General features: G+C 33.6%; 1 protein-coding gene across 1 annotated transcript in view; it reads right to left on the bottom strand.

Moving 5' to 3' along the window:
• The window catches only part of MMP16 (matrix metallopeptidase 16), a 290162-nt gene that overhangs the window by 106436 nt on the left and 157160 nt on the right, over positions 1-26566 (bottom strand). The window contains exon 4 of the mRNA XM_003821149.7: positions 23006-23310. Within this exon, the coding sequence (XP_003821197.3) occupies positions 23006-23310 (305 nt within the window). The remainder of the gene's footprint in view (positions 1-23005; positions 23311-26566) is intronic.

Genomic DNA, 26566 nt, shown 5'->3' on the forward strand with positions numbered 1-26566 from the left:
GGCTTCCTTCATGGCCTCAAACTCCAATTTGTTGTCTCCTTATCTCCAGAAGATTCCTAAAAGTTATCTTGGCTTCTCTGTACGATAGTATCAACCCTCAACCTGAAGTCTCAACCAGAATTGGCAAATGTCCTAAGATCACCTAAGTATGTAAGCTCACCTTTCTTTGGTTCCTTTTTCGCCAGGATCTTCACATCTCATGTCCTGGATATCCTGGCAGTTCTCTTATGTCTCTGAATACACACACATACACATATACATATACATACATATGCATGTTATTTTATCTGTCTTTTCTTGATCTCAATGGGAATGTTGGTTTGCTATAAGCTCTGTCAACATAGCCAAGGCATTTATGTTTTTCAGGTTCACTCAATCACTTTTTTGACTTTGCCAGTGAGCAATAAAGGCATTTGAAAATGTTTCTGGTAACTTAAATTCTAAACATATTTTGGGACATAAAAATGTTTTTCTGCTAAATTATCTCTAGGTTATTTTGTCACCAAATAATAAATTCTTCACTTACAGCTGATTGTTCAGATGCTGACATTGTCTATGTCTCATTTGCATTATCTTTTTCTGTAGAAAAATTACTACACATTCTCATAATAAGCACATCTTCCAATTTATGCTCAATCATCTGTTAGTTCCCCTTATAGCTCTGCAAATTTACCTCAGCATTTTTCTTCTTCAGTGAATTTAGGGTCCTTAAAATTTCAGGTGCTTCTCAATATATTCTCTTCTCAAACAATTTATAATAGGTTATCGGCGTATCCCATTATTAAATACCCCTAGTCAGGTGAGTATACTACCCCATCTCTCCTTTAGGTTATTCCACTTAAACTCACAGTAATTCACACTTGGGCATTACTCAAACCATCATTTAAGACTCTAGTAAAAACATTTGGAAAGAAAAAAGAGACATGCCATTTATACATATGTAGGGAGCTTTTGTATTCTTTGTCTACACAGTCTACGTATTTATTGACTTTCTTTCCACAAAACATGGGAAAAGCAGGGATAATTGCCAGTTTTTTTACCCTCTTCTTTATTTTCTGATATGAGCAGAAGAATCAAAGTTAATAGCATTCAATTTTTATATAGCCATTAATTACTGAATAAAAATAATGTTAATGTTAATTAAAAAATTGGCCATGTTTCAATTAGTAATTTGTATACATTTTCCCTACCTCTTCTCTATGCTTTTACTTTCAAAATATTGCTATACTTCTTTGTCTTGAATGTTTTAGTTAATTTCATAGAAAACAGGAAATTTAAATTCCTATTTTCCTAGGTAATTTAAGTTCCTATTTTCTTAGGTAATTTCCTAGAAAATAACCTTCTTTTCTTTTTTTAGAAAGCTATGTTATTTATCTAATGCTGTATCACTGATCTCTAAAAATTTACTGCATTTTAACAACAATAATCGTTTGCTATATTTCCTTAATGTTCTGGGCCAGAAATTTGGAAAAGCCTTGGCTAGGGAGTTCTACCTTGGGGGTCTCTAGAGAAATTGCAATTTGATACGGTCTGGGTCTGCATTCTTCTCTAGACTTGACTGAGGCTGGAGTCTACTTCAAGGTAAGTGGCTCACTCACAGAACTTGCAAATTGGTGTTGGCCACTAGTGGAGGTCTATCTCCACTTGGGTCTCGGGTCTCATATGGCCTAGGGTTCTGTGAAACACAGTGACTGTACTCTAAAGTCAAATATCTTGAAGAGAAATAAAAGAGTAAGAGAGTAAGAGAGGGAGAGACAGAAAGGGTTAGCTCTAGTTAGAAACTATATCCTTTTTATGACCTAGTCTCAGAAGTCACGTAGCATCACTTCTACCACATTCTATTCATTAGAAGGGAGTCACTAAGTATGACTCATATTCATTGGGAGATGAATTAGAATCTATGTTTCAATGGGACAAGTGTCAAAGAATTTGTAGATATGTTTTAGAAGCACCACAACAGCCACATGTGCCTTAAACTCAAATTATAATTTGTTCAATTATGGAAACTGGGAAGATGAAATTAATCTGGTTCCTGCTGTTGCTATGAATAACATCCTACTGAATGATTTTTTTGGTGAGATATTGAATATATAACTAAGTTCTTTTTAATATTTTCCTATATTTTTCAAAAGTCTTAATAACCTTACTAAGCATATTTCATAACATTTTGATTAGAAAGAACTGCTGCCTACAAGAATTCAGAAAACCAATTATTTCATATCAAAATTTGTAAAAAGAAAATAGATAAAATACTGTCTGCAAAATCAGACTCTGTGCTTAAAGAAATTAAGGAATGTATTCTACATATTACAATAGGGAAAATTTAAAACTCCAAAAACAAAAGGAGGTTCTATGTGAAAAGTCATCAAAATTAAAATATCATTAGGATCAAATTTGAATACTAGCCCTTCCCAGTTTATCAATAAAATATTTTTGTGGAACAGAATAAATGTAATGCAACACAGAGAAAATAACTATAACTGCTAGCCTGGTACCCAAATTAAGTGAAAGGTACTCTCCATAGGCAAGTTGAAGGGAGACAGCCTCCTTATAATTTCTTGTGAAAAAAGTTTGGCTCTTTCCCACTTCCTGCAAATGACCAAGTGGAAGACAATGAAATAATCAATTAATATCCTTTCTATTTAAAGATGTCTTACAAATTAATGAAAATAACTCAGTAGAGTAGTCTAATAGGCACAAAGGCAGAAAATAGCTAGTGAAAATTCACAAAACACATACAATGGAGTAATACACACAAAATATGTGCCTTTCAGTATTAAGAAAGTATATAAATCAGTGAAATTAAATTTTTATCTATTAGATTGGTCAAGGTGAAAAAAATCAGGTATTTAGCTAGAGTTAATACTCAGGTGGATAGCTTCGAGTGGTTGAATCTGTGTGCGCCTGCTGTGCAGCCATCCTATCTGGGTATACAACCTGAATCTCCACCTACAACTATTACCTCAGACACATTATCTAATTCTTTGTGTTTCACTTTCCTCATCTGTAAAGTTAAGATAATAACAGAATCTACTTAATAGAGGTACAGTGATGATTAAATAAAAATTCACCTATGGCACTTAACAGAATTTGATATTCAGTAATACTATTATTATTTGCAATTTAGTTATTATTTTCACCATTACTTTCATAGTTATTGTTATGTTCAGGGTCAAATGGACTGTCTCTCTTACATATTACTGGTAGGAGTATAAACTTGCTCTGCATTTCTGAAAAACAACATAACAACATATTAAGTTCTTTAAAAATGTTCATGCTCCTTGGTCAAATAATTATGTGACTCTATTCTAAAGAAATAGCTAGAGTGGTAAACTAAATTTTATGCACATAAATATGTTATTTTTTTTTGTGAGACAGAGTCTCGCTCTGTCGCCAAGGTTAGAGTGCAGTGGCACCATCTCAGCTCACTGCTGCAACCTCCACCTCCTGGGTTCAAGCAATTCTCCTGCCTCAGCCTCCCAAGTAGCTGGGACTTAGGCGCACAGCTAATTTTTTTTTTTTTTTTTGTATTTTAGTAGAGATGGGGTTTTACCATGTTGCCCAGGCTGGTCTTGAACTCCTGAGCTCAGGCAATCCGCTCACCTCAGTCTCCCAAAGTGCTAGGATTACAGGCGTGAGCCACCATGCCCGGCCATAAATACGTTCATTACAGTATATCTAAGAGCTAAAATTAGAGATAACCTGAATTTTCACCATTAAAATAATCCTATTATATTCAATCACATGCCAGAATATTATGACTCATTAGATATTAGTCATCAGACATATTTTAAAGCTATATATTAGTCATTAGACATATTTTAAAATTATGAACAATACACAACAATTGTACATATAGCTGCCCAGATTTACATCTCTGCTTTATCTAGTAATTAATATATATCTACTGAGGAGAGTGATTAAATTTATCAGACCTGCAGTGGTTATCTTTGAGTGAAAGTCTTAAAGATTTTAATAATTTTCTAACTTCCAGTTTTAAAAAAATTTACACAAAGATATTGTTTATATGATTAAAAATATTATAAACCATATTACAGTGAAAGATTTACTAGAAATTATGGGTTTAATGATAAATCAAAATGTGCAGTTGGCACTATAGTTACCAGGAAATAAACTAATGTTTTAATATTTATTATTTACCAGGTATTGAAGTAGGTGGATTGTCATATTTAACTTGTTTAAATGGTGATTGTATCCTTTTCAACTACCACTCTCTTCCCCACCCTACACGTTAAAAAAGAAAAACAAAGGCTTGGTCAGTTTAAGGGATGTTAAATACAGAAGAATTAATTCTCAATTGTTCTATTGTCAATAGATGTGATATCAGCATTGAGAAAAATTGCAAGTCTTTATCTGAAGACTAATAATCATTTTGTCCCTCATCTGTATGAAATAGAGATGTATGGATATAGATATATCAGAGTGGGTATCTGCCTAGATCAGTATTTTTGAAGAAGAAAGATTTTGACAGAGCCCATTATGTCAAATCTAAAAAGAACAAGGCAGGCATCAGACTGCATCAGACTGCATTGTCTTGAATTTAAAATATCTCGGTAAATTAACATCACATATCTGGGTCAATCTGAATAGGAAGGGTGGTGGTACTCAGAGTGGTACCACAGAAATAAGAGGTTGAGGCTATTTAGGAAAATGAAGTAAATAAATTTTGGTATGCTATAAATAAATCATGGCAATTTAGGTTAGTTAAGATTAAATTATATAAGTTGATAATAAACATAGATAAAGAGAAGTGTTTCCCAATGCTTTCTCAAAGACTCTTTTATTTTCTTCTGTATCTTCAGCATAAAGTGTGAAGAGTTCTACTTGAAGTCCTTCTACTAAAATCATTGTTTTAGATATATTGAGCAAATGCAAAACTTATAATCTATTCTGTCTAAAAGTTTATTCTGTAAAGTACATCACCTCTAGTTTGATTTTATTTATTGCATAAGAATTCATTATGTTCTTAAGATGGTCAAGGAAACGTGCTATATATCTTGCATGCCACAAACTTGCAAAGGAAGGTGTAAAGTTATAAGGAGAAAGTGATTAGGAAAAGATTTTAGGTTGATTAGATAAGGGTCTTGAGGGACTGAACAGGAGTTTATGATGGAAGGAAGTGGGCATAAAATGCAGTCATTGTTTTCAAGGCAGAAATTCATACAGAAACAATAACTGAAATTAAGAGGTAGAAAAGACCTACAAATATAACTAAATAAACTGATTTCAATATTAGTAAATTAAGATGCATTGTTATTTATTGAGGCCAGGAATCAGATTGGAAACTTAAGTCTAAAAAGTTTAAATTATACCCAATTTAATTTCTCTGAATCATCTTCCTAAGAAATAACATACATAAGAGAAATGTACATTTCTCCAACGTTTCCATTAGATAAAAACCATTAATCCCTGTCATCTGGCTAAAATTTTGTCAATAAACTGTGCCAGTAAAATCACTACCTCAAAACAAGCTCTAAATAAAAAGCTTTTATAGGTAAAAAACTTTCACTTTAAACAGGGGCTATTGACTCTGGTTTAATGTATAATCATTAAAAAGTACTTAATATGCATACAAATGCATTTTCTTGTTAGTATTTCCTTCGTCACTGTCCCGAATGAGTAAACATACCAGAGCTAAATGATGCCGTTTTCTTGATCTAATATTCTATCCAACAGACATTTAATAACAAAATTAAATTTTTTAGGTGGCTATAAAAAATCAGGCAGTTGGCATACAAAAAGAAAGTTCTAACAAAGTGCCAATTTTACTCTAAAAAATAACCTAAATTACAATATTTAAATTTTTTGTTTAATTTATACATGATATGAAGTATCCTGTATAGGTATATATGTATATGTGTGTGTATGTATCTGGATAATGTATATTATGAAGGGAAAAAATAATAAAGTCTGGTTTAAAAAGTTAAAATGAAAAAATTAGAGAATTTTATCTAATTTTGGCAAATTTAGATTGGATAATTTATATAGAGAGAGACTAATATAATATGGGAAAGTAATAAAGTTCCATTTTATATATGTAAAAATAAGGTAAGAGTAATTGGAATTAAGTTATTATTTTGAGATTTCTTCTTCAATACTATACTATATGAAACAAATTTTTCAACTCTGAAATTGAATAACTCAGTGTTAAATAAAAAACAAGTTTTTTTTCTGTTATGAATGAGCAAATTTAAAATTCAATATATCCAAGATACAATTTAAGACATCACAATTTTTAAAAACCTGTAAGTGGTGAGTTTAACAAACATGAAATACAATTGCTACAGAGAAGTCAGGAAGAGTTCCTGCTCTTGGGTCAGGTGGAGTTAACAGAATTTTCTCACTGAATAAGTCAATTCCTGCAGTTAAAAAATTGCTTCTTACATATGCTTATATATGTTTTATTTTGTAGAATAATTTAAATAAAACCCGCAATTGCCTGTAGAGTGTCTTCAAACACTATTCTATTTTTAATACCCCATAAGTCTCTAGAACAGTCACATGTCAGTTAATGATGGGGATAGGCTCCAAGAAGTGTATTAGGTGATTTTGTCATTGTCCCAACATTAAAGTGGACTTACACAAACCTAGATGGTAGAGCTTACTACACACCTAGGCTATACGGTATAGCCTGTTGCTCCTAGGCTACAAACCTGAACAGCCATGTTCCTGTGCTGAAAACTGTAGGTAACTGTAACACAATTATAAATATTTGTGTATCTACATTAACATATCTAAAGAAAGAAAAGGTACAGGAAAAAATGGTACTATAATCTTATGGGAACATTATCATATGTGAGGGCCATCATTGTCCAAAATACAATTATGTGTCACATGACTATATATATTTTGAAATCAATAATAGTAATAGTATGGGAGATAATATCGAAAAAAGGCCATAAAACAATTTCAATAGAGAAATAAGCTCAGAACAGGTTTATACTGAACCCTCATATTTTACACCTTAATAGATCTCATATCCTGCAACATGGGTAAAATATTTTAAATTATAGGCATACTCATTTTATTCCCTTGTTGAAAAGCATTTAGTAGATTCCAATGGGCCCTAAGAGAAATACAACCTCATTAGCATGTCACTAACTAACTTCAACAAATGGGATAAAAGCAATCTTCTTAGTCTTCATGTTATTACTACTCTTCACTCTTAATTACCTTGTCTTCTAGACCAGTGATTCTCAACTGAGGATGATTTTACCTCCTAGGGGACAGTTAGAAAAGACTGAAGATATTTGGTTGTTGTAATTCAGAAATGCTACCAGTATCTATGGATAGAGGCCAGGAATATTGCTAAACATCAAGCCTGTAATGTATAGGAACATCTCTCTTCCTACCCCAACAATGAATTATCTGTTCCAAAACACCAATGGTGCTGAGGTTGAGAAATGCGGTTCTAGACAAACATTTCTAATCATTTTTAATATCATCTTTCCCATATAGTTCTTTTGCCTTAACATTTCTTTCTTCCCATTTCTCTTTGTCAAAATTACACTTTTCTTTCAATTCTCAATTCAAATGCTCCTTTTTGCATGAAAACTTCAATTCAATGTGATTGGTAAAATTCAGTTAAGATCAAATATTTTTGGGTTCAATATGCTCAGCAAGTCTCTATGATATTAGTAATTATAATTAGATACATACAGCAAAATATACCTTATATGTAAATTATAAAACATAATAATAACATGCATCTGAAAATCTGCCATCCCAAATTGAAAACAGAATATTGCCGACTCCTTTACATCTACTCATATATTTTTGTCCTTATTCTACTCTTCTACCTCCCTCAAAACTAATCACTATCCCAAAATTTGTGGTATCCTTTGCTGTTTCGAAAAGCACATTTATATGCCTATATCCACATGGAACATATATTTTGTTTTTGAACCTTAGAAAAAATGTCATCATATTGTATCTAGTCTTTTGCAATTTGCCCTATTCACTCATTGTTGTTTGTAAAATTCATCTAGATTGTTGCTTGCAACCATAGTAACTATATTTCTGTGTACACTTAGTATTTGTAAATAAATAAGAATTTTATATATTCATTCTAGGAACATTTAAATGATACTTTTTTTGGCTATTAAAAGCAATTATGGCATGAAAACATTCTGGTATATATGTACTAACGTACAGGGGCAAGGCTTTCTTTAGAATGTCAATAAACCAAAATTAAAAAAAAACTATTTGGTAAATATTTATGTAAATGTTCAATTTTATTAGGTTTTTGCCAAACTTTTCCCCAACTGTTTGAACAATTTATACTCCAAATTTTTCCCCAACTGTTTGAACAATTTATACTCCTATATAGCAGGTATAAATGTTCTTGCCGATTCACATCTTCACTGTCACTTGCTATAACATTTTGTATACAAATTATTATAAACTACAGATAGTAGAATTTTAATTTATTACAACAACTTTACCTTGTAGGTGGCAAGTTTAGTTCAATTATATTCATTGTGGTTACTGATATGTTTGAAATTTTAAAATTATATTATCACCTGATCACTTTACTTGCTTTCTTATGCTATAATTTCCATCTTTCTAAAAATTATAGTTTTTTCTGATGCAATTTTAAATTTATTTTGGTTTTCTTCTATTGTTACCTCCTCTACTATCGGTTATCCTTGAAGATTTACTATGCCCACTTAACATAGTAAAAAATTAATTCCTTAACGCTAAAATAATATAAGGATCTGAGAATATTTTAATTCTCATGTTTTATGGTTTACGTGCTATTATTATCCAATAAACTTTTCTTTTTAGTTACACAGATTACACATTGTTATTAATGTGTGCATGCAATGTTTATTACTTTCTTTCATCAATATTATTTCATCTAAGTTTTTTTCTAGGAATCTTTTCTTTCTCCTTGTACTTCATGTCTCAGAAAGTTGTGAAGAACTGTTAAGTGAATGGTCAACTGCCTCACTTTTTATACTTTTTTTTCATTTCATCCTAACCTTGGAAAGAGTTCTGCTGGGTAATTCTAGGTTGAGTTATTTTCTTTTGGCACTTGAATGTATGCCACTGTCTTCTTGACTCTCCAGTGACTATGGGAGTTTCCTGTGAAATTGTACATAATGAGCCTTTTCTATCTGTTGGTTTGGAAAAATCCTCTCTTTGGTCCACAGTAGTTACTATAAAATGTGTCTGTGTGTGTGTGTGTGTGTGTGTGTGTGTGTGTGTGTGTGCATGCACGCCCCTAGTTTATGCTGCTTTGAATATATTGAGCTTCCTCTATATGTGGATTCATATTTTTACTTCTAGATAATTATCAACAAGTATACTTTGCACTTTGCATACTCTTTCCCCCGTTTTCTCCTTCTGGGACTCCAATTGTATTATATTACATCATTTTGTACTATTTTCCATATCTCCTAACCTTTCACATTTCCTATCTTTTTTACTCTCTATACTGCAAATTGCAGATTTACTATCTGCAAATCTATCCTTTTGTTCACAAAATATTTTTTCAACCAATCCTAGCCTGCTATTCAATTTAATTGTTATGATTACATTTTATTCTTACTATTACATTTCTAAGGTTCTGTTTCTCAGCTCTTCTTGGTTCCTTTTCATAGTCACTTGATGTCTGCTCAATTCTGTGATTCCATTTTTTCCTTTTTAAAGACATCCTGTATTGAAGTTTTAAAAGATATCCTATTTTAATATTATGTATCTTAATTTCATAATTTCAGTTTCTGAAATCCTGGAGATTAATCTATTGTTTAGAGCTGATTCTCATTCATGATAATGTTTCCTTCAGTGTTAGTGATCTTTGCTCCTAAACTTCTATTTGCATGATAGCCACCGGTGAAAATAGCTGGGTGCCTAAATGCAGTATGTTTCCTCTAGAGGATATATATTTGCTTATGCAGGGAGCTGTGTATGTATGTGTATCATTTTGTCCACATCCAAGTGCAGTATTTTAACGCGGGAGCTTCAGATTCAATTTGCTCACCTTGCCCTTGAACTAAGGTTTGGTCTCTGCAATTCACACACGCTCACCACTCAAAACTCTAGTTTTAGCTCACTGTTTTACTGATCATTTGGAAATATCTTTACTGAATGTGATGTCAAAATATTCAATAAAAATTGTACATTATTGCTTATCTATTTCTTTAGTAGTAAGAAGAATCTCTGGAATATTTTGTCTTCCAAAAGTAACCATTCCAAGAGTTTTCTTTTAAAATCTCTACATGTTACTTGTTAAAATCAGTATCAGAAATACGTGTATTATATATCTATTCTAGGTTGTAAAATTCTGCTTTTCTTATGGCAGTATAGATCATTAATATTTTCATTTAAATTTTACATAATGCTAAGTCTTTCCCTAGGTTTCTATCAAATATCTGATAATAGCATGATCAACAAAATGTTTGTTGAAGGATGAGTATGTGAAAATACATAATATCAGACTTCTGTGTTAACATCACATTTTACACAAATACTGAATGTTCGGTCCAAATTTTGTTTCTATCTTTATATTATGTTACTACTAAATCACAGTAAGTGTAATTCAGGACACATGATTTCTAAAACAAATATTTATAAGGAATAATTTAAAACTACAGATACAATTTAATAATGCAAAGGACATGCATGTAATTAGAATATATACAAAATATTATGTCCTCTATTTTCTTCTATTGTCTAGAAATTTGCATAGTAGGGGTAAAAACAACAGTTTTATTTTTTAGTCTTTTGGGAATAATTTTTTTTCCTGCATAGTGATATAAAGAATCTTTTTCTTTACTTACAGGATATATGTATTTATGGATCTGATTTTATTAATTTTGCAGTGAATAAAATGAGTTCTGAATTGCACACTACTGTCTCATTTTAGAATTGGACATTTTTGCTATTATCTGTTTGCTTATGTATTTTGCTTGAATTTTCCTACTCTTCCACCATCCTTTGAGAGAATCTTGCATTCTTAAGCTGGATTTATTTACCAGATCTTCAATATCTATTCTTTATCCTTGGCTTTCATATCATTTTAACTCTTCATACTTTCCTAGAAATGGCTTACCAAGATTTTCTTCCACATGACAGATTCAGTTTGTACAGTAATAACAGGCTTTTGTTTCCTGTTCCATAGCAAGCTTTTAATGGATGTTCTGAGTTGTTTCCAATATTGTTTTTCTGGTTTTCTTGATAAAATACTTTCAGTGACAGCCTTTTATTCCTGAGTCTTCAAGTAGATGTTCCTTTTCCTTGATTCTTCAGTATCCTTTTAATGGTATCATTCTGTTATTACGACTACCTAGCCTTAGGCAAGTCAACAAATTTTCTGCCTCAATTCCCTTGCAAAATGGAAGTAATTACACTATTTTACAAATTTGTTATGAGGAATAAATGAGTTAAATACACAAAATTAATTTAGAATTGTGTTTGGAACATATTAAATGTGCACTTAAATTAGCACTTGATTTTATTAATTGTTTTCTTCTTTATGCATCTTTGATTAAGGCTGATGATAACCCATAGAGAGGCTTTTTATAATATCTCCTACTTTCTCTACTTTTTTTTAACTTGCTGGTCAAACAATCTTTTCAATTAAAATCTGGAAAGCAGGCTGATATTCCATGGTCTTAGGTCAATTCCCATTGCTCAGGACACATGCATCTGGTACGTACAGCTTTACTGAACAGAGGTGGAATCTTCCTTAGGCCCACAGTCTTCTTTTCTGATGCATTAAATCAATGGCAAAGCTACAATCTCCACTGTGGATTATAATAAGGTCTATTTCTGCTGCTTCCATGATATGCAGTCAACAGACTTAGGGAGGAGGGCAGGGGTTCTGGCAACTCTTGATTTCAACTAAAGAAGAGAGTTATAAATTAAATGTTGTTGTTAATAGCTAGTGTTGTCTACATTGTAAGAAATTTACTAAAATTGTAGTATGTTAGGTTTGATAGTGGTATGGTTGTACTTCTGCAAAAAAAGGTACAAAACTAAAGTAAAAAGCTGTTATTAATCTTAGATAATTTAAGCAATAAGGCTATTAAATCATTAATTCAGACCAATTGGATTTTTTTTTCCAGAAACTTAAAGACATTGTCTATATTGAAATAAAGGGATGAAATTTGAAACTTTGATTTCATTTTGTCTTGTTGATGTCTAGATTTAAAGACAAAAACAATTTAAAGATGAATTAGAAGGAAAATTTCTACAGAGACTATGTAAGAGAAGAGAAATAACAGTAGCTAAATAATGGATAATAGGGCAAAATATGTATGAATTATGATTAAGCAACTTACCAAGAGATTCAATGTATATATAAAATCCAAGTAGTATTGATTTACTTCTCAACATATTGTTGCAGCAGACATGGACTAGCTGTTCATTAAACCTGTCACCTTTCTCCTGCCTTCCTTGTGATTAGATGTGATCATAGTATTGCACTCTAGTGCAAACAGGGCAGAAATGGAACAGTTTAGTAGAATAGTTGGCCCTCCATATCCATGGCTTTTGCATCTATGCAGTCAATCAACCATGGATTGAAATATTTGAACAAAAAAAATATATGGTTGCATCTGTACCAGATATGTACAGACTCTTTAACTCTTGTCCTTATTCTCTAAAAAATTACAGTATAACCACTATTTACATAACATTTACCTTGTTACAGGTAGTATAAGTAGGCTAAAGATGACTTAAAACATAAAGGAGAATGTGCACAGGTTATATGCAAATATTAAACCATCTTATATAAGGGACTTGAGCATCTGTGCATCTCGGTGTCTGCAGGGAGTCCTCCCGTTCCCCAAAGATACCAGGGGATGGCATATAAATCCCTTACATGAGCAAATTTATCAACTGCTGCCTGGATGTTGACACCTGAGGCAACTTCCGAAGTCATGTGTTGATGCTAAGCCTTCATTATTCTTGGTGTCTCTGATAGAGTGTTTAGACAGAGCTCCTCTATCCCACCACAGCGGCAAAAAATAAAATCAGTTGTGTTAAGCCATAGGAATTTCTGGTTTCATCTGCTTCATTTTATCTTTTTATTATACTTTAAGTTCTAGGGTACATGTGCACAATGTGCAGGTTTGTTACATAGGTATACGTGTGCCATGTTGGTGTGCTGCACCCATTAACTCGTCATTTACATTAGGCATATCTCGTAGTGCTATGCCTCCCCCATCCCCCCACCCCATGACAGGCCCCGATGTGTATTTTTCCCCTTCCTGGGTCCAAGTGTTCTCATTGTTCAATTCCCACCTATAAGTGAGAACATGCAGTGTTTGGCTTTCTGTCCTTGCAATAGTTTGCTGAGAAGGATGGTTTCCTGCTTCATCCATGTCCCTACAAAGGACATGAACTCATCATTTTTTATGGCTGCATAGTATTCCATGGTGTATAGGTGCCCCATTTTCTTAATCCAGTCTATCATTGTTGGACATTTGGGTTGGTTCCAAGTCTTTGCTATTGTGAATAGTGCCACAATAAACATACGTGTGCATGTGTCTTTATAGCAGCATGATTTATAGTCCTTTGGGTATATACCCAGTAATGGGATGGCTGGGTCAAATGGTATTTCTAGTTCTAGATCCTTGAGGAATCGCCACACTGTCTTCCACAATGGTTGAACTAGTTTACACTCCCACCAACAGTGTAAAAGGGTTCCTATTTCTCCACATCCTCTCCAGCACCTGTTGTTTCCTGACTTTCTAATGATCGCCATTTTAAGTGGTGTGAGATGGTATCTCGTTGTGGTTTTGATTTGCATTTCTCTGATGACCAGTGATGATGGGCACTTTTTCATGTGTCTGTTGGCTGCATAAATGTCTTCTTTTGAGAAGTGTCTATTCATATCCTTTGCCCACTTTTTGATGGGGTTGTTTTTTTCTTGTAAATTTGTTTGAGTTCATTATAGATTCTGCATATTAGCCCTTTGTCAGATGGGTAGATTGCAAAAATTTTCTCCCATTCTGTAGGTTGCCTGTTCACTCTGATGGTAGTTTCTTTTGCTGTGCAGAAGCTCTTTAGTTTAATTAGATTCCATTTGTCAATTTTGGCTTTTGTTGCCATTGCTTTTGGTGTTTTAGTCATGAAGTCCTTGCCCATGCCTATGTCCTGAATGGTATTGCCTAGGTTTTCTTCTAGGGTTTGTATGGTTTTAGGTCTAACATTTAAGTCTTTAATCCATCTTCACTTAATTTTTGTATAAGGTGTAAGGAAGGGATCCAGTTTCAGCTTTCTACATACGGCTAGCCAGTTTTCCCAGCACCATTTATTAAATAGGGAATCCTTTCCCCATTTCTTGTTTTTGTCAGGTTTGTCAAAGATTAGATGGTTGTAGATGTGTGGTGTTATTTCTGAGGGCTCTGTTCTGTTCCATTTGTCTATATCTCTGTTTTGGTACCAGTAACATGCTGTTTTGGTTACTGTAGCCTTGTAGAATAGTTTGAAGTCAGGCAGCATGATGCCTCCAGCTTTGTTCTTTTGGCTTAGGATTGTCTTGGCAATGTGGGCTCTCTTTTGGGTCCATATGAACTTTAAACTAGTTTTTTCCAATTCTGTGAAGAAAGTCATTGGTAGCTTGAGGGGGATGGCATTGAATCTATAAATTACCTTGGGCAGTATGGCCATTTTCACAATATTGATTCTTCCTATCCATGGGCATGGAATGTTCTTCCATTTGTTTGTGTCCTCTTCTATTTCCTTGAGCAGTGGTTTGTAGTTCTTGAAGAGGTCCTTCACATCCCTTGTAAGTTGAATTCCTAGGTATTTTATTCTCTTTGAAGCAATTGTGAATGGGAGTTCACTCATGATTTGTCTCTCTGTTTGTCTGTTATTGGTATATAAGAATGCTTGTGATTTTTCACATTGATTTTGTATCCTGAGGCTTTGCTGAAGTTGCTTATGGGGTTTCTAAATATACAATCATGTCATTTGCAAACAGGGACAATTTGACTTCCTCTTTTCCTAATTGAATACCCTTTATTTCTTTCTCCTGCCTGATTGCCCTGGCCAGAACTTCCAACACTATGTTGAATAGGAGTGGTGAGAGAGGGCATCCCTGTCTTGTGCCAGTTTTCAAAGGGAATTCTTCGAGTTTTTGCCCATTCAGTATGAGGTTGGCTGTGGGTTTGTCATAAAAAGCTCTTATTATTTTGAGATACGTCCCATCAATACCTAATTTTTTGAGAGTTTTTAGCATGAAGGGCTGTTGAATTTTGTCAAAGGCCTTTTCTGCATCTATTGAGATAATCATGCGTTTTTTGTCGTTGGTTCTGTTTATATGCTGGATTACGTTTATTGATTTGTTTTTTTTTCAAATTTTTAAATTTTATTGTATCATTATTACACTTTAAGTTTTAGGGTACATGTGCACAATGTGCAGGTTAGTTACATATGTATACATGTGCCATGCTGGTGTGCTGCACCCATTAACTCGTCATTTAGCATTAGGAATATATCCTAATGCTATCCCTCCCCCCTCCCCCAATCCCACAACAGTTCCCAGAGTGTCATGTTCCCCTTCCTGTGTACATGTGTTCTCATTGCTCAATTCCCACCTGTGAGTGAGAACATGCAGTGTTTGGTTTTTTGTCCTTGCGATAGTTTACTGAGAATGATGATTTCCAATTTCATCCATGTCCCTACAAAGGACATGAACTCATCATTTTTTATGGCTGCATAGTATTCCATGGTGTATATGTGCCCCATTTTCTTAATCCAGTCTATCATTGTTGGACATTTGGGTTGGTTCCAAGTCTTTGCTATTGTGAATAGTGACGCAATAAATTTACAAGAAAAAAACAAACAACCCCATCAAAAAGTGGGCGAAGGACATGAACAGACACCTCTCAAAAGAAGACATTTATGTAGCCAAAAAACACATGAAAAAATGCTCACCATCACTGGCCATCAGAGAAATGCAAATCAAAACCACGATGAGATACCATCTCACACCACTTAAAATGGCGATCATTAAAAAGTCAGGAAACAACAGGTTCTGGAGAGGATGTGGAGAAATAGGAACACTTTTACACTGTTGGTGGGACTATAAACTAGTTCTACCATTGTGGAAGTCAGTGTGGTGATTCCTCAGGGATCTAGAACTAGAAATACCATTTGACCCAGCCATCCCATTACTGGGTATATACCCAAAGGACTATAAATCATGCTGCTATAAAGACACATGCACACGTATGTTTATTACGTTTATTGATTTGTGTATGTTGAACCAGCCTTGCATCCCTTGGATGAAGCCCACTTGATCATGGTGGATAAGCTTTTTGATGTGCTGCTGGATTAGGTTTGCCAGTATTTTATTGAGGATTTTTGCATCGATGTTCATCAGGGATATTGGTCTAAAATTCTCTTTTTTTGTTGTGTCTCTGCCAGGCTTTGGTATCAGGATGATGCTGGCCTCATAAAATGAGTTAGGGAGGATTCCCTCTTTTTCTATTGATTGGAATAGTTTCAGAAGGAATGGTACCAGCTCCTCCTTGTACCTCTGGTAGAATTCGGCTGTGAATCCGTCTGGTCCTGGAGTTTTTTTGGTTGGTAGGCTATTAATTATTGACTGAATTTCAGAGCCTGTTACTGGTCTATTCAGAGATTCAACTTCTTCCTGGTTTAGTCTTGGGACGGTGTATGTGTCCAGGAATTTATCTATTTCTTCTAGATTTTCTGGTTTATTTGCATAGAGGTGTTTATAGTATTCTCTGATGGTAGTTTGTATTTCTGTGGGATCGGTGGTGACATCCCCTTTATCATTTTTTTATTGCATCTATTTGATTCTTCTCTCTTTTCTTCTTTATTAGTCTCTTGCTAGCAGTCTATCAATTTTGTTGATCTTTTCAAAAAACCAGCTCCTGGATTCATTAATTTTTTGAGGGGTTTTTTTGTGTCTCTATTTCCTTCAGTTCTTCTCTGATCTTAGTTATTTCTTGCCTTCTGATAGCTTTTGAATGTGTTTGCTCTTGCTTCTCTAGTTCTTATAATTGTGATGTTAGGGTGTCAATTTTAGATCTTTCCTGCTTTCTCTCGTGGGCATGTAGTGCTATAAATTTCCGTCTACACACTGCTTTAAACGTGTCCCAGAGATTCTGGTATGTTGTGTCTTTGTTCTCGTTGGTTTCAAAGAACATCTTTATTTCTGCCTTCATTTCGTTATGCACCCAATAGTCACTATTCAGGAGCAGGTTGTTCAGTTTCCAGGCAGTTGAGTGGTTCTGAGTGAGTTTCTTAATCCTGAGTTCTAGTTTGATTGCGCTGTGGTCTGAGAGGCAGTTTATATAATTTCTGTTCTTTTACATTTGCTGATGAGTGCTTTACTTCCAACTATATAGTCAATTTTGGAATAAGTGTGATGTGGTGCTGAGAAGAATGAATATACATCTGCTTCCTTTATTAACAACTCTATATTATATGCATTTTAATGTTCATGATCCATTTATATGTTTTTGTAATACTAACATAGTGACATATTTTTGTGAATGTGACTATACCAAATTTTCTGCTACTTTCCAACTGCACACAAGGATCTAAAAATTAATAACCAAGTAGAGACTGCGCAGTAATCATGTAAGGCTATGTAACTGAAAGGTTTTTTAAAAGTCAGTACTATCAAACTTTTGATTGCCAGTCTTGTAAAATGAAATAGACTCAGTAAAATAAAGCTCATTCCAGGAAAAAAGGAAAAAAGTCATGTTTTTAAGAACAAACATATATAAATCCTCTGTAATGGGTGTGAAAGCCGAATTATTGAGAGAATTCGTTCTCCAGTTTTAAAACCTGATAAGAAAAATGTAGTAGAGTTAATATTTTTAGAATTTAAAATCTTAATAAGTTATCTTACTTTAAGGATGAGTTAAAGTCCTTGACTGTCCATATCAAGTCCTTCCCTTTTCAAAAACTCGAGGATAGATGAATTTAGACAGTATTCCCACAGTTGGTGGTACTGACTGATAGGCATCTTCGTAAATATCCAGTTGGTATCTGATCTTCAGTACTGTACGAGGGGCCTGGTGGAAGGTGACTGGATCACTGGGGCAGATTTGCACTTTGCTGTTCTTGTGATAGTGAGTTGAGTTCTAACAAGATCTGGTTGTTGAAAAGTGTGTAGCACTTTCCCCTCACTCTCTGTCTCTCTGTCCTCCCACCATGTGTAGATGTGCTTGCTTTCCCTTAGCCCTTCCACCATGATTTTAAGTTCACTGAGGCCTCCCCAGCCATGTCTCCCATACAGCATGTAGAACTGTGAGTCAATTAAATATCTTTTGTTTATACATTCTCTTGTCTCAGGTAGTTCTTTATATCAGTGTGAGAACAGACTAATGCAGTATTACCTCTTTCTTTCCTCAAATATCAAAGTTCAAATTTTGTAAGCCTCTAAGAAACATTATATAGCAGTGCAGCTGTAAAATGAGCAGGAAAGGTTGGGAAGGCAAACCTTAGGCACACCTGTGCAGACGTAAACCTGCTGAAGGCTTAGGTTTACTTCTTCACAGGTGTTTTCTGTAGTATGGCACCAAATGGACACCTCAGTTACAGAAAGCTAACTCTGCAAGGTCAGCTTAAGTCCTGTCCGTTGACTCAAGTATCACACCATTAACACATTTAACTTAAATTAGGTGTATTCAGGAATGAGTGGGTTTGGATGCAGATGTCAATCACTTCACAGTGAATGATGAATTTAATTTAACAGTTTTGATGTCTCAGATGACATCTTTATCATAATTTTTCTCTTTTTGTTTTTTTGACAGCCTGCTACCACAGCGTTGATAACCTTCCTGGTTATCTCCTTATGTTAGGCAGTGAACTTCCTGACAGTAAGCAGCGTCACTGCAATGTATTCTTTTTAAAGAATTGCAACTACGTGGTAAAATAGGATATACCTCTAGATATTATTCTGTCATAAGTTTTATATATTATTTTAATAGATAACCTGCTTTGCTTGGAGTATCCGTTTAAAATTATATTACTTCTGTAGATGCTTGTCTAATTAGGAAGAATCTTTGTGATATGTTTGTGTTTACATTGATAGCACCATTTTAACTTTAACCATAGACAAGGAAATAATGTCCTATTGTTGCTCAAAATAAATCTTAAGATTTTGCTGGACTTAAATTTTCTAAGTCTCATTCAGGCAATGTATATCTTTCAAAACCACTATCATGATAAATATTTTCTATTTTGAATTAATTTGCATGTTTTAAAACAGTTAATGATGTTAACTGTTTTGCTGATTCATTCCACAAAAATAAAAACTCTTAAAAAAGGCATTATTTGTATTAGGGTTGTGTATATAGGTGTGTGTGAATATGTTTATTTTAATAAAACTATTTTGTAATTCACTTAATGGCCTTTAGCTAGAATTTTCAAAAGGTATGACTATTAGCAAATTGATAGGAAAGTAGATAACAATGATGTAAGGGTTACTGGCAGCCTAAGACACTGTTTATCTCTTTTAAGGTAGATAGAATGCAAATTGCCTTCATTAGCTGAGCAATGTGCTGTGGAAAATGTGCTGGGTACTTATCAAGAGGCTCTTTCATTTGCATTTTTGCTAAATAAACAAGCTGTTCTGTTTCCCAGCTCTCAAGAGCTCTGAATAGAAGAGAAAGAAAGTAATTCAGGTAAGTAAGCCAGGGGGCATTCCAGGACTAGATTAAAGAAAAAAAAAAGTTTATCCATGAAGATGTCAGATTTGTGCCATGCATATTTGTGATACAAAAATAGTTTCACACATAGTTAGAATCGAGGATGTACAAATGAATTAATTCTCCCCATAGCCACCAGTACCACAAGCAAAGATAGAGGCTGTTCTTTTGATAAATGATCAATACTTCAGCCTGACACTACTCTAGCTGCCCTGCTGTTGCTGGTTAAAAGTTTGAATTTCAATTAAGCAGTAAATCTTTTTGTCATTACATCTCTAACAGTCAATTAATGTCTCCCTAATCTCTTGAAATTCTGAAACACTATTATTTTGCAGGGTCCTTTCCCTCAGGCTCATTCACCAGCAAAGTGTTCTTGTTAGACAGGTAAAGACATAGTTTCCTCCAAATAAAAACTCAAATATTAAACAATTGTTTTGTTTAGATTTTTTGGTCATTCGTCTATGCGTAAAGAATGTTACACTTCCAGAGTTGTTAGGACACATATTTAACATAATCCGGAAGTAGACTGATGAATACTCTCAGCCAAAAGGGCATTGATGTGATTGTCCCCCTTAGGCCACGTTATATTTCAGAATTTCTTCCCACATATACATTCCTTGGAAAAATTCTTAAATCATACAAAACACATAAGCATTCTAAGCACTGATCACACTCAAATCAGTGTAAACATTATCATCTCTTGTCATAAAATCTCCCTGTAGATTTTTTCCCCAAAACATTTTCTTTATTTTCAGAGTGTTGGTTGATGCCTAAAAGCCAGGTAATACTGTAATTCCAGCAACTCAGGAAGTTAAGGTAGGAGGATTGCTTCAGCCCAAGAGTTCAAGTCCAGCCTGGGCAAAATAGCGAGAACCCCATCTCTAAAAAAAAAAAGAAAGAAAGAAAGAAAAAACCCAGCTAATAAAGTGTATAGCTATAGAATCCGTGCAACCTTCTTCATGGAGGACTTCAATATTTTAAGACAAAATATAGGGAATTTGATAGACATTTCTTTCATATAGGATTTTAATAATTTTAAATTTAAGAGGTCACAAAGCCAAATTAACACATCTTCAAAACAAAGATTTACAATTGTTTTAATGATTAGATCCATTATTGCAATAAAATAAATTTTTATCTTTTCAGAATATCAAAAGAAAATCTTTCCCCTAGAAGTAAATGCAGCCTGTATCAGTAAAATTCTACCATTATAAGTGCTATTCTTAATCAAGCATTTCTTATATTATTTAAAATAATTTTAAAATTGACTTGAAGAAGTCTGAATTATTTCACTAGAATCCCTGTGTGATTTTGAAAAAACAAAACAAACATATTTTATTTTAAATGATTTATGGGTCAAACTGGTATGCCCCAACTACCATGTTCCAGATGTTTTATTATTAGATGCTCAGGTATAGAGTAGGTTAAACATGCATGCATAAAAAGCACTTCTACTTACAATGCTTACAGACCTGCAATATAAACTATATGGTAAAAACAAGTCTACACATTTTTGAACTAATAATTAGCCAGCATGTAAACATAAGTCTGTTTGTCTCCAAAGTTTTTGGCTTTTCATTCTATTATACTAAAATCTTCCACTAGTCTTCAAACCTGTTCTTAAAAATGTAATAATAATTTAATAATACAGCACATGCAACTATTAATAACCATTTGAAAAAATCATCTTACTGCTATATACTTGATTTTATTTTGGAAAACATGAACAGTTATTTATTATATTTTTTCTTTGAAATTGATGTTATTTTAAATTTAACTCAACCTAATTTATCCTATCCAAAACACGAGAGAACCCTGGGTATCCTAAAACTGCAAGGCTATTAATTACACTAATCCAGCTAACTGAACCCTCTTATGAACAAACAAAGCTTAATGTCATGACTAGGGTTAACTTATCAAGGTGAAATTAAGAGTTTTATTACATGATTAGTTGTCATTAAAGAAATGTACATTTCTAGTTGAATAACATTCTACAATCAGAAGAAAAATAAGTCTTCACAATAAAAACTCGGGATATGGCTATATAGAAATCTTATAATTCTATGATCCTATAACTGCAAATTTTTTAAAACACAGAATTGAAGTATGCATTGTTGACTAGGAAGAAACACATGCCTCTTATATTAAGTAACTACTCTCATATTAAGTAACTAAAAGTTATTGAGATTTTTGATTTTTACATAATTTTTGCATATCAGAATAATTGTAAGGATTAGAAAACTGATGGATAGTTAGGATAGAGTTGCAAAAAATGATCTTTGGTAAAAATTAAGATGTAATGAAAATATAATAAATTATATAGTCCCATCAGATTGGGAGACCAATGAAATGGATGAGAGACAAAAGAGAAGGAGCAAAAAATTACATATATATATATATATTCTTAATTTTAATTTTTTTTTTAAACAGAGGCAGTTTGTTTAAAAAACAGACCCAGGCTGGTATCGAACTCCTGAGCTCAAGGGATCCCGTCTTGGCCTCTCACAGTGCTGGGATTACAGGTGTGAGCCACTGCGCCCGGCCTGCAAAAATTATAGACTGGAAAGTTAATAATAGAATAGAAACTAGGCTGAATGTGGTGGCTCATGCCTGTAACCCCAGCACTTTGTGACTCCAAGGTGGGTGGATCACCTCGTGAGAGTGGATCACCTCCTGAGAGTTAGAGACCAGCCTGACCAACATGGTGAAACCCCATCTCTACTAAAAATACAAAAATTAGCTGGGCGTGGTGGCAGGCACTTGTAATCCCAGCTACTCAGGAGGCTGAGGTAGGAGAATCACTTGAACCGAGGAAGTGGAGGTTGCAGTGAGCTGAAATTGCGCCATTGCACTCCAGCCTGGGCGACAAGAGCAAAACTTCATCTCAAAACAAACAAACAACAAAGAATAGAAAATAATGTAGAAAAGATATAGTAGAAGCCAGACTGCAGATGCTAATCCGGATTAAATTACAAGTAGAAACATTGGGATAAGATGCAAAAAAAAACAGCAGAATTTTCTTAATATGTATTTCATGACTTAAATACTGATTATAAAATCTTTTAAGGAATCACATTGTGAAGAAGACAAAACTTAGAGTATTTATAGATACAGTATAAGGTTCTAATCTTTAATCAAAAGAACACATATATAACTATATTATCTAATGACCCACACAAATTCTTATCCTAAAATGCTATAAAATATGCTTACATATTGCTTTGTAATTTTAAAAGTACATTTAGGATCTATACCTTAAGTTTGTAAATTGTTGAATCTCTTGGGTATTCTGAAATAATATTAGAAATATTTACACTGCAAAACAAACATGTACTTACCATCATGATTAGGATTTCCTAGTGTCCATGGCTCATCTGAGTCAAAATGGGTATCTCCTCCAATTCCTGGTCCAGGGAAGTAGGCATGTGCCAAAAATCCTCCCTCTCCATCAAAGGGAGAACTGTCCCCATGGAAACCAGATGCAAAAATAATGGTTATATCCACATCACGTTTGCCATTTTCTAATTCACTGTAGGGAACTTCTTCAAATGTCAGAGGAGTTACATTCTGCCACACATCAAAGGCACGGCGAATAGCTTTACGAGTCTCAGGGTCTCCTACTTTTGGAGTTACGTTCTTTATACTGAAAGTTAGAAAATATAATCATCAGTATTGTTATGTATAAGCTAACTTAGTACAGGTTTTGATCGATTCAGTTAAGTAAAATATTAGAGAAAATAGTCATATTAAATAGGAATAACACGTATTCATTCCTCTTGTCTCTACTGTTAGATTTCACTACACTGCAATCATTTAATTTTCTTCAGGATAGTATTCATGTACCAAAGTTTTAAATGAGAAGATCTCTGTAGAATGGTTAACAGTAGGGTAATTGGATCAATCAGTTACTTTACCTTCTGAATAAGAAAGAGAAAGGCAGATTTGCCAAATGACCAAAGAGGCACAACAGTTTGGAGCTGAAATAAAAATTTCAAATTTTTCTAGTAATAATTTTTAGAGGCACACCATTGTATTTGCACACATCAATTTCAAACAATGTATTTATGCTCTTCTTGATCTGTAAATATGAATTCAGCAGATATATAGTTATTTCTTAATTTTTAACGAAATGATCAAAGAACTACAATTTCTGATGTTCTATTGTTTCTTATTAATTCATTCTAGTTAAAAATGTATTGTGAGTAAACAGCTATTTAATACAAAGTTTTCACAATTACGTCAATTTAGTAACTTGGACATTATGTACTTTAGTTTGTCCTGATGCTAATAACAAACACATTAAATCACTATAAATATTGTACTTGATTCATTTGGCACTAAATCAGATGTTTATTTTTTTCTCAGTTTTTTTCTAAACAACAAAAATGGAACTAGTATTTGTATTTTTTTATATTATAGCACTATAAATTCAAAGCATGCATGTGAAAAAAATGGGTAAATTTCATAGGAGTCATAAATAAGTTTCAGATCCCTTCAACCAATAATGTCATATCTATGAACTTACACTAATGAAATATTTTTGATTTTTTCTTCTTTTTTAGAGATGGATCTGATTGTGTTGCCCTGACTGGCCTTGAACTCTGGCACTCAAGCAATCCTCCCACCTTTGCCTTTCAAGGAGATGGGATTTAGGAAGTAATCACCATGCCCAGCTGATAAATAAAATATTTAATTACAAAAAAGAGGATACCATATTCAGGTGAATATATATTGAAATGCAATCATAAAAGAGAACTGAAACTGAAACAATTTAAAATGATGAAGTGATGGCTAAATTATGGCATCTCTAATGCATGTCATTGTATAAATAGGATTCAAAATTATTTTGCCCTTTTAAGACTTTTTATCAGCATGAAAAAACTTGTAGGATTAACTTTCCAGCGGAAAAAAATAATATGCATATTATATTTTTAACCTGATTCTCTGTCAATACAATTATAAACATTGGGCAGGAATTATATAAACTAATAATAGTATTAATTGAGCATTTACTATGAGCTAGATGAGCACTTCACGTTATCTTATTTAACCTTCTGAGTAACTCAATGAGATGGGTATTTATACCTATTTTACCAAAAGCACAGTGGAGATTTATAAGAATTTTAGAGAAAAACCTCTAAGTGGCAGAGCTGGGTTTTCAATCCAAACATTTGGGCTAAAACTCTTTTGCCTTAAATTCTATGTTAGACCACATATCTAAGATAAATTTTTCACTATTTTCTAATAAATATCTAGATTATATTTACATTGATTATTTGGTGGTAAATATTATTCATTACATAAAAGAAATAAGATAGCAAACCAAGTGGAAACAGAGTGCAGGCAAGGAAGAAGAAATGGCAAGTGAAAGGCATTGAAGTGAAGATATTCTTGGCAGGTTCAAAGAACAGCAAGGCAGCTGGTGTAGTTTGGTCACAGAGAGAGAGCAAGTGTCAGGATATGAGATCAGAAAGTTAGAAGGAGACCAAATAAGGTAGGTCCCCGAAGGCCACTCTAAATAGAGTTTGGCTTTTGCTCTGAGAAATGAAAAACTGGAGCATCATGAACAGAGACATGACATTTGACTTATGATTTAATAAATGTCTTGAGACATTATGTTGAAAATATATTGATGTGGGGCAAGATTTGAGGCAGGAAGACACATCAGAAACTATTGCAAAAATCCAGGTGAGAGATGATGGTGCTTTGGACCAGGTTGGTACCAGTAGAGATTTTGAGAAGTGGTTGTATTTTGGATATATTTTGAGAATATGTCTCCCAAGATATACCAATGGATTAGACATAGGCTATGAGGAAAAAAGTAAGAGCTGAGGAAGACAGCATTTATTTTTTTGACCTGAGCCAAAGGATGGACAGGGCAAAAGAATTCATGGCTGCTCAGGGAGAAGGCTATGCAATATTTTGTTGCTATTGTTTTGTTAGTTTGTTTTAACTTTATGTGATATTCAGCATGGTGCTATAAACTATATTTTGAGGAAGAATAAACATCTACACTGAGATAGCACAGACATTTGTCTACCTTGCTAGTCTCTAAATTTCCTGTCTAATGGCTAAAGAAGCATGAGAGGTAATGTAACACTGAATTTCGTCTAAATTAATTTTCCTAATAGTCTTTTATTTTCTATGCACCCTATGGGATTTCAGAACTCCCTCATTAGCGGGCTGATATTCCTATGACACATCACTGAAAGAACTTACTACATAATTGGCACTGTTCCAGGTGCCAGAGATACAGCTGTGGGCAAGACTCTGCTCCCACAGTGCTTATATATTATAGTTATGAGATAAATAATAAACAGAAAAAAAGATAATTTCATATGGTGAGGGGGTGAGGAGATGATAAACAGGAGTTCAATGGCAGAAGGAGCCAAAGATGCCTAGCACTGAGTTTCCAGCCACAGGGAATGGTGAGAACGCCAAACAAACATGGCCAGTTCAAAGAACCAGACTGCTCAGTGAGTTGGAGCAATCACAAACACTGTGTCTGATGGAAAAATGGATGATGAGACAAAAATGGGAGTAATAAAACATTTCAGAAGTTCACATAAGAGAAGATAGAGACTAGAACTTGTGTGATAGCCATGGAGATATGAAGAATTAGTTTCAGTATGTGTTCTGAGAGAATTGTTCATGGGGATTGGTGATGGATTTGATATGTAATGGAGAAATTGATTTTGATTTCAAATAAAGAATAATCTTATAATACAGAAATGAAATCATGGTAGTATGATTTGTTTCTAAGTACATAATAGTTTTGAGAAAAATGAAGCAAAATAATATAATAAAAATAATGAATGTGGAGTACTATTTGGATTTGACAACACATCGCTGTGTTTTTCAAAGCTATGTACTGATTAGCTTCCAGATATGCTTAACTA

This window comes from Pan paniscus, chromosome 7 (assembly GCF_029289425.2).
Source record: "Pan paniscus chromosome 7, NHGRI_mPanPan1-v2.0_pri, whole genome shotgun sequence".
Taxonomy (NCBI): domain Eukaryota; kingdom Metazoa; phylum Chordata; class Mammalia; order Primates; family Hominidae; genus Pan; species Pan paniscus.